Source organism: Bombyx mandarina, chromosome A1, assembly GCF_030267445.1.
Source record: "Bombyx mandarina strain Sakado chromosome A1, ASM3026744v2".
In the NCBI taxonomy this organism is placed as follows: Eukaryota; Metazoa; Arthropoda; class Insecta; order Lepidoptera; family Bombycidae; genus Bombyx; species Bombyx mandarina.
Genome location: NC_143234.1, coordinates 12,527,691 through 12,537,559, shown reverse-complemented (window position 1 = coordinate 12,537,559; position 9,869 = coordinate 12,527,691). Strand labels below are relative to the sequence as shown.

General features: G+C 39.4%; 2 protein-coding genes across 3 annotated transcripts in view; one reads left to right on the top strand and one right to left on the bottom strand.

Moving 5' to 3' along the window:
* Window positions 1–38: 38 nt before the first annotated feature.
* On the top strand, window positions 39–1,872 carry LOC149499552 (uncharacterized). Its single transcript, XM_089739507.1, has 4 exons — window positions 39–100; window positions 515–558; window positions 871–1,059; window positions 1,706–1,872. The coding sequence occupies exons 1-4, from the start codon at window positions 39–41 to the stop codon at window positions 1,870–1,872; spliced, it is 462 nt and encodes a 153-aa protein (XP_089595633.1).
* A 3,624-nt stretch (window positions 1,873–5,496) lies between these two features.
* The window catches only part of NGR-A27 (neuropeptide receptor A27), a 66,695-nt gene continuing 62,322 nt past the window's right edge, over window positions 5,497–9,869 (bottom strand). For both annotated transcript variants that reach the window (XM_089739505.1, XM_028179810.2), the window contains exons 6-7: window positions 7,117–7,300; window positions 5,497–6,278 (exon numbers count right to left, since the gene is read on the bottom strand). In XM_089739505.1, the coding sequence (XP_089595631.1) occupies window positions 5,957–6,278; window positions 7,117–7,300 (506 nt within the window). In that variant the 3' untranslated portion in view covers window positions 5,497–5,956. The remainder of the gene's footprint in view (window positions 6,279–7,116; window positions 7,301–9,869) is intronic.

The following is a 9,869-nucleotide window of genomic DNA, read 5'->3' as shown; positions in this document are numbered from 1 at the left end:
AACATTAAGCGCTTACTAAAGTCCCTAAAGATGAAAATATGTTGATTAACTGTATTGCATCCGCCGTCCACATCACGTTTACGTTCAATGCAGAATGGCGGTAACTATCTGTACAAGCACAGAACACACTTTATCGTTCATAATACATAATAATATGACTTATAGTAAATAGCGGTGGCTACAAATAATTTAGTTCTAGTTTAAAATTAGCAAGATTACTTTTCTAATTTGGGCAACACAAGTAACATTTCAATTGATGATATTGTGACTTAGCTTAACTAACGTATGTGATATTTTTATTTAAGGGAAAGTATATATAAAAGTTTGAGTATTTCAATTAGAATCACATTCAATAAACAAACTGTATATGTATATCTATAAATTTGTAGGTACAAACATAATAATATTTCTAATTACCCAAGTACTGCATTTCACACTACATTAAAATTTGAATTTAATGACATTTTCTATTAATACCAACCGTTTAATGCCACTTTCGTTACATATTTTCCAGTTTTGGACGAAGCACCATGATTATTCCTATGTTTTGTATATTTTGTGAGTCCTTTAATTTGTATTTTTGATATCCTCGGTATTCTTCCATTTTCCCGAGCTACAGATAAAAATAAAACTATTTTTATGGTATAATCTCGCGTTTATCACGACGTTTTGGACGAGCTCATGGCCCAGCTGTTGTTAATTGGCTACCTGAACCCGTAGACATCTACAACCTAAATGCTCCCGCTCAACTGGAGAAATAGGTTTATTGGGAAATTGTTTGATCATAGCCTACTAGATAGAATCCATTTGTGGTGGAGCATTTCATTTTTTAAATGTTAATTGTTAGTTTGTTATATGTTTTCCCTCCAGCCCTTCTCATTAGGACAGAGTCGTACATCCTAATAACAGCTAATGTAGACGACGTGCAAGCTTTGGCTAAGCAGATCGTAGCTTCTCCTGTGGCTGGACAGTTGAGTAAGATGATGCGCAGAGCAGCCAGTATCTTCAATAGGGAGTTCGGAAGGTACCCTAATGATCATCCTGGATACGATATTCAAGGTAATTTATTTTTAGTGCTCTCATGGGGAGGTTTACGTGGGACTCCCCTCATGGTACGTGGTCACAATCAGTTATGGACTACAACATTAGTGCTCTCAAAAATGTACCATTGGGTTTAAAATGAACTTCCTTTTTTTATTGCTTAGATGGGTGGACGAGCTCACAGTCTAACTGGTGCTTAGTGGTTACTGGAGCCCATAGACATGTACCACGTAAATGCGCCACCCACCTTTAGATATAATTTCTAAGGTCTCAGTATAGTCACAACAGCTGTCCCACCCTTCAAACCGAAACTCATTACTGCTTCACGGCAGAAATAGGCAGGGTGTTTGTACCTACCCGTCCGGACTCACAAGAGGTCCTACCACCAGTAATTACGGTTATCACACGGTGTTCCTTCCTCGGTCCAGAGTGCTATAAATTAACTTTCTAAAAACGAGGTTCGAGAAAAGTCCTCCGCGTTAGGTAGCGGCTTGACTGTGCTACTGACTCTACTGGCTGGTGTCCATGAGCGCCGCTGACCAGTAACCACCATAAGTTCCAGCAATCACCCAATATACCACAGTGTATCTACTACACATTATATTACGATGACGTTTAGTGTCTATGGACAGATTTTATGATTACGTCTATTTAAAATCCACAGATGCTAAACGACGCTCTTCAAAACTGATTGTTGAGGACATTCCCCGTGATCCCGTTCAGGGTAGCAAGAACAACAGTACATATGAGGCCGAAAAACTGGGTCATGACAACGAACCAGTTACACGACTTACTCGTAGAGACGATACAACGGAACATTCCAATAGATAAATTTCCAAACCATATTTATGTTTTTATTTCGTTTTGCGAAGCTGTCATGTTTTACCGTTTGAAAGATGGGGAAGTCGTCGTACATGTGCATTGAGCCCATAAATATGGTAGCGTTATCTATATTGGCTCCAGTAACCTCTTGATGCTAGGTAGGCTGCGAAGTAACTCAGCCATATGTGAAATAAAAGCCTGTAAATCAGTAGTGGCATATAAAAGATTCCTTTTTATCTCTCCTTACCACCTCTGGGGTTTTTTTAGTGTTTTTTTTTTAATTGCTTAGATGTGCCTTCACGATCCACCTAGTGTTTTACCATAAAACATCAATGACGTAAATGCCGTCACCCACCTTCAGACATGAGTTCCAAGTCTCGAGTTTAATAGTATTGTTACGCAGGTAAGAGTAACGCCATCTATCACCGAATAGTCGAATGGATATCGAAGGATCTAGTACAGTGATTCTCAACCTTTTATTTGTTGCGGCACATATTTAACGATTTTAAAATTTGGCGGCACACATTAAACGATTTTAAAATTTGGCGGCACACAAAGAAAAAGATTTAAACTATTTACTTTCTAAAACACTGCATAAAACGTTTATAAAAAACCATTAAAATACGAAATAAACTAATATATGCTTTAATAATATTTAAACGTATAAAAAGGGATTAATTACAAGCTAATAATAAAAAAAAAATATTTGATATAATTTAATAATATTAACATCATTATATATTGGCAAAATTTGGCGGCACACTTTTGAAATTTCGCGGCACACAAAAGTGCCGCGGAACAGTGGTTGAGAATCACTGATCTAGTAGTATATAGAGCGCTCGAGAAATATAACGCCATCTATTGTCAGATAGCGGAAACACACAATACTAGACTTTTGTGGAATATTCTCGGCGATTCAAGGGATTTTGTCTCGACTATAAAAGCGTTGCAGAGATGGCGCGTAGTCAGTTAGTTATCGGAACTACCCGAAGCGGAACAGGGAACGGATCACCTGAAGCGAAGCGGAAGAAACGCACTGAGAATTTTTAAAGTGATTGTGAAGTGTTTTAAGTGTTCAAAGTGGTGTATACAGTTTTAAGTTGAACTTTGGCGGACAATTTTTTTTATTCCGAACCCCAGGGCTTAACAATATAAAAGCTATTGTAATCATATCCGTGCTACAAATTGTATAACAGTTCTTTGAGTCCTACTTTCTTCTCAACTAGCTCCATAATTCGCTGCTACGCCATGTGTAGTGATAGTGAAACACAACAAAGTATTGATAGATATTTATTAATGAATATTTAAGACAACACCAGAAAATATATCATAAATTACATTAAAGCTAAAAGAGACGACATAATATATCTTACAAGCTACGAATTATTAAGAGCCTACAATTTCAACTTTGTACATAAAATAATTTATTTATACATTTTCAACTATTGTTCATTGCCAACGAGTGGTTCTGTTATTAGTTCACTTTTCTACTTCGTGGTAGAAATAGGCGACAGTAATAGAAATAGGCGCCCATTTCTACCGCGTAATAGTAATCAGGCTCTGATTCAAAGGATAGGAGGCTATTACGGGAAAAGAGGTGGGATAACGTGTGCCCATCTAAACAAATCCAATAATCATGTGATTCACTTGTGGTACAGCATAGAATAGAAAAAAAAAATGTTTTATATAGTTCATTGATCTGCAATAGGCATATGCCTATGGGGCAACATACAATAAAATTTAAAGTGTAAAATACTAAAAAAAATCTTTAATTTTCGCTTAACTCCAGACTAGCGTTACACCGAAAATTATTTTTATGCAAATACTACTCGATAAATTTTTTGTTCCTTTCAACGGAACTATCGCCATAATTTTTCATAACGTACCTACTTATTTTAATGTAGACATATTTATGTTTAGAAGTTTATTAATATAGAAATACCATTGAGTAGCCGGTTTCTACTGTGGCGGGTAGTCAACATACAACACAAGATAAGTTGGCAGATGCCTGAATCTCGCTTACGACATTTTCAAGATAACCTTACATATACACAAGTTCCGAACAACAACATTCGCGATGCAGTTACTCTTGAGTTGTTAGGTCTCCTTCGGGGGCGCTCGGACAGCTGTTAGCAAACCCCACCCTTCCTGGCTGAGCCTTTGCTCGCCCACCTGTCCTGGTGAAACTGGAAAGGCCTCCGGGCCACCAGTAATCCTTCAACCATAAAAAAAAAAACATTCGGACCGTCGGTCTACCGAGCAATATCACCGGCTCAGTGGAAAATCTTCCCTTTGTCGTATACCTCCAAACTGCATTGTAACAAACGCGCCAATTCGATTTATTGACATGTACATTCAGTTGTAAGAATTCATTACTGGTGGTAGGACCTCTTGTGAGTCCGCACGGGTAGGTACCACCGCCCCGCCTATTTCTGTCGTGAAGCAGTAATGCGTTTCGGTTTGAAGGGTGGGGCAGCCGTTGTGACTATACTGAGACCTTATAACTATATCTCAAGGTGTGTGGCGCATTTACGTTGTAGATGTCTATGGGCTCCAGTAACCACTTAACACCAGGTGGGCTGTGAGCTCGTCCATACATCTAAGCAATAAAAAAAAAATTCATTCGGTTCAAAACATGAATAAGCACGGTGTCTATAAAATTAGGTTCCTGAATTCAGACCAGACCCTCTAGTATACAAGTGCCAGTCTGGAAACTTTGTTACCATATTAAATAGATACTAGTTAAAATACTATGTAATAAATTATATTTGCCGTAAACCCGTTTGATTAAAGCATTCATATGAGAGATCTTGTGAGTCCGCACGGGTAAGTACCACCACCCCGCCTATTTCTGCCGTGAAGTAGTAATGCGTTTCGGTTTGAAGGGTGGGGTAGCCGTTCTAACTTTTTTTTTTATTGCCCTTGTAGACATACGAGCATACGGCCCACCTGATGGTGAGAGGTTACCGTCGCTCATGGACTTCAGCAATGCCAGGGGCAGAGCCAAGCCGCTGCCTACCGCTTAATACTCTCCACAAGCCTCGTTTGAAGAAGGACATGTCATATCGCTCGGGAAACACCGTGGAGGGGAGCTCATTCCATAGCCGGATGGTACGTGGCAAAAAAGATCTCTGGAAACGCACTGTGGATGACCGCAGTGGCTCCAGGTAGTATGGATGAACTCTACTCCGGTGGCGGGCGGTGCGATGGTAAAAACGAGATGCCGGTATCATCTCGAACAATTCCTCAGAGCACTCCCCATGGAACATACGGTACAAAATACAGAGGGATCCGAAGTCCCTCCGCAGACCCAGAGGTTCCAAACGCATTTACGTCATAGATGTCTATGGGCTCCAGTAACCACTTAACACCAGGTGGGCTGTGAGCTCGTCCACTCATCTAAGCAATAATTTTTTTTATCCCCTTTAGATCTACGGCTACACATAGTCATTTTGTATTTAGAAGTTTATGATCTCTTCATACGAGCGTTGAGAAAACTGCGATCTGAATGCATTGTAGTAAAACAATCATGAATTAAGAACTCAAATAGTGTTAAAATTTATTATTTTTCGACGAACTCAACTCAGCATCTTCGGACCTAAAGTAATATTTAAATAAATAAATAAATATTAACTTGTGGCGGGTAGCCATCATACAACGCAAGATAATTGACAGATGCCTGAATCTCGCTTACGACATTTTCAAGATAAAGCGCATATATACAAGTTCCGAACAACAACATTCGGACCGTCGGTCTACCGAGCAATATCACCCGCTCGGTAGAAGATCTTCCCTTTCGTCGCTTATCCCCAAAACTAACAATCACGCCACGTTAGCTGGTCCCGTGCTAAGTTCGTAAAGAACTTGTGTTACAGGTACCAGATATCGGAAATAAATGTAAGATTTTTATTATACACATAAATATATTTAATATATATCCATAACCCTGAAAAGACATTTTATATTTATCATACAAATATCTTCTCTTGGCGGGATTCGAACCCGCGACCCCCTTGTGTAGTAACCAATATTTTTTTAAGATCGCAACCCTACACTGGTGACATTAATCTTACTTCCCTCCCCAAAATAATATTTAAGTGTCATCGTTCTCCTCTCCAGGCAAATAACCAAACATGAGTTGACTAGCTTCATTTTCACTGCACAATTCCGAGCCGGACCTTTCCTTGTACAAAACATGCATCTTCTTCTGTTGGTAGAAGTCTTTCTTCCACTCGCTGCAAAGACTGGTTTCGGTGACGTAATAGCTGCAGTTTTTCCTCTCATTCCGGTATTTCGATCTGGTCCTCCTACCGTTGTGCACCACTGTCTCCCTGGTACTGGACTGTTCGATGTATTTGCTCCTTATCCGAGTTGCTTTCTTGCAGAAGAGAGTCTCTTTGAAGGCTATTCGGTATCTGAAACAGAGGGGTGATGTTCAGTAATGGGCTTTTTGAATTCACTGTGCATTACTGGTGGTAGGACCTCTTATGAGTCCACACGGGTAAGTACGGCCTATTTCTGCGGTGAAACAGCAATGCGTTTCGGTTAGAAGGGTGGGGCAGCCGTTGTAACTATACTTGAGACCTTATATCTCAAGATGGGTGGCGTATTTACGTTGTAGTTGTCTGTGGGCTCCAGTAATCACTTAACACCAGGTGGGCTGTGAGCTCGTCCACTCATCTAAGCAATAAGAAAAAAAAAAAAAAATTAGGTTATGTGCCAATGGAACAGACGTGGAAATCTGCAAAAAAAAACACATTGAAACTCACATGTGAAATACAGATACGAAATGATTTAAACAAATTCACATAGCAAAACTAATAGAATATTCAACGATACCTACATAAATAAACAATTCCTTGAAAATGTGCGGATTGTGAACCAGTAACTATATCAAATATTTATTTCAGTTGGGCTTTTCTTTGGAATCACAGTGATTTATTGACACGACTCTAAAAAAGTTAATGTGTCTGTGGCGCAGGCATCATATAATAGCGTATAGTATATAGCTCATAGCACAACAATATCGCGCACCATACATTATTATGGACCCGTTATGCGTATGGTTTGAAGGGTAGGGCAGCCGTTATAACTATACTGAGATCTTAGAACTTATATCTCAAGGTGGGTGGCGCATTTACATTGTAGATGTCTATGGGCTCCAGTAACCACTTAACACCAGGTGGGCTGTGAGCTTGTCCGACAATTTAAGCAATAAAAAAATTTAGCAAACACAACTTCCCGTAAACTCACCTATGGCTCATCACGTTGTATAAGATCGGATTGACGGTAGCAGAGACGTAATAAAAAGCACCGGCCACGTAAAACAGGTATTCGTTGATGATGTGGTAATGAGAAGCGCCGGTACCGTAGATGTAGAACAGCCTCTGGAAATGGAACGGAGCCCAGCAGACGAAGAATGCGATCACCACTGCCGCTAGGGAAATGAAGAGGGCTTAATTAGTGATGATTTGTATAAGTCTTAAACAGCTGTTTCTATTGGGCCGGATCGGAATCCAACTATTCCACACGCCAGGTTGGATGACGATCCTTACTAAGTAATTGTTGGGCCTGCAGTGAGCTAGCACAGGCGAATACCTTGCCTATTTTAAGTTTTATGTATTCACTTTGGGCAATATTTTTTTTCGTTTATTACAGATTTTGCATTCATATTACAATTATTAACATTTCATATACTTTAACAGAATTATATAAAAACAAAACTACAATCTCGGAATAAAACAAAAACTTAATATTAACATCAAAACTACCTTAACCTAAAAGGTTTGGATCCAGAGTGCTCAACATGCACACGTTTTTTTTAATTTTTTTTATTCCATAGATGAGTGGACGAGCTCACAGCCCACCTGGTGTTAAGTGGTTACTGGAGCCCATAGACATCTACAACGTAAATGCGCCACACACCTTGAGATATAAGTTCTAAGATCTCAGTATAGTTACAACGGCTGCCCTGCCCTTCAAACCGAAACGCATTACTGCTTCACGGCAGAAATAGGCGGAACGATGGTACCTACCCGTGCGGACTCACGAGGGGTCCTACCACCAGTAAACACGTATCCAGTTATTATCCATCCATTATTGGGCAGTCCAGATCCATCCGCGAGGCAAACAGGCGCAGGTAACTATTGCGACTGACCCGCACGCGGCGAACCAGGGAAGCAATTCGTTAACGAATGATTGCTGCGAAGCTATCTATTCGCGCATTCGCAAACATCCCCGACGCACGAATTTGTCGAGACTTGAGTTGACAAAGCTAGTGGCCTTTCATAAGTTTGCTGAGTAGAGTGGTTTAAATTTGTTGACATCATAGCGATATCTATGGAAATTGACGGTATGGAAATTTATATCACCAAGCTTAGAACACAGAAATCACAATATGATATCGCCAGTCACCTAGAGATATGGGGTTGTAGTCTTAATTATATAATATAGCGGTTGTCTCATTCTCTAAGCCGGAAAGCGTGACTTTTTCGTGACAGATATAGGTTCTTCTTCTTTTTCTCCACCTCATCCCGCTAGGTGGGGTCGGTACAGCTGATTTTTCTCTTCCATTCTCTTCTATCAGCCGTCATCTCAACACTCACCCCTCTCTCTCTCATATCGTCATTCACACACTCCATCCATTTCTTCTTCGGTCGACCTCATCCTCCTCTACCTTGCACTACCATTTCCATACATCTCCTAGTCACGTGCATCTTCTCTCTACGCATGACATGTCCATACCACGCTAACCGTCCGCTCTTTAATTTGTTGCTTACCGGGGCTACTTTCACACTTCCTCTAATATACGGTTATAGATTAGGATTGAAATACGCATAAATTTGCGACTGCGATTTGAATTATTAGGCCCGTTGAGTTTCTCGCCGGACCTTCTCAGTGGATCACGATTCCGATCCGGCGAGATTCTGTGAAGCACTGGTCTTGCTAGGGCTAGAGTTAGCAAATTCGTCAGGTTAGAGCCCCGTGAGCTCACTTACTTGCACAGGGAATCTAGTATTTCATTAAATCGAACTTTGATAATTCTTCTTTTAATAATAATATAATATAGATAAGTTAAGATAGATAAGTCGTTAATTTATTAATCTTGTTTCTGATGCTAATAGCGATCTCTAAAGCTATAGACAATTAGGCCCACCAGATGAGAGCTTTCTGAGAGAACATACAAAGAGATTGTTTACAATGCCTTATCTCGGCAACACAAAATATATAATTTGACCCTTCCGCCATATGACCGCGATGTTATTCCACAAATGGATAATCCTTGTGGGGGGTGGTATTCGTATTGTCAAGTTGGGGTGTGTTTCGGAATCAGAGACATCAAACAGCCCTCTTAATTAAGAGGATTCTAGGGTTGCTACTTGTGCCTTTTTATGTACTAAAGAGATAAGATTTATGTTTGTCTTTTTTTGTCTACTTAGAATTAAGGCGCAGTGTAATCTCGATTTAAAATTAGGTTTATCCCCGCTCACCGCAGTATGAAGTTGGAAGTCGCTTCTGATATTTAACGCTGCGTGGTGGTAAGAATAATAATTGAAAGATTAAGGAATATTAATTTAAAATAATAAATAGAAATTTTATTTAAAAAAAAGTTGTCATTCAAATTTCGGAATAGATATTTTAATTAATGTGAAATAGGAAATGACATAGGGAAGACTGCTCAGTGGATCGACAGTTCGAATTGTCTAATTCGGAACTTAATCTATGTATTCGGGACAATTTCGGGACTTTATTTATGTATTCGGGACAATATAATCAAGATTATCTTGAGTGTTCTTTTGTACGATTCCAGTTTTTGACAGATTCCTCATCCTATGATAATTAACATAGCATGGTTTTTATTTAACAAAAGCATAACCCTGCCGATTTTGGTTCATTTTAGTATTTATTAGTTACCTATTCTATGTATAGTATTTTTTGTATTTGATATCTTAATCAAAACCAGGCAGCACAGTTCCTGTGTGGTAGAATTTGTATGGATGAGTTAC

Coding starts and splice junctions, on each gene's coding strand:
- LOC149499552 (XM_089739507.1), top strand. CDS start 39: ATGTTGATTAACTGTATTGCATCCGCCGTCCACATCACGTTTACGTTC. Junction 101..514: donor ACGTTCAATGCAGAATGGCG/GTAACTATCTGT, acceptor CATATTTTCCAG/TTTTGGACGAAGCACCATGA. Junction 559..870: donor TCCTATGTTTTGTATATTTT/GTGAGTCCTTTA, acceptor TTTTCCCTCCAG/CCCTTCTCATTAGGACAGAG.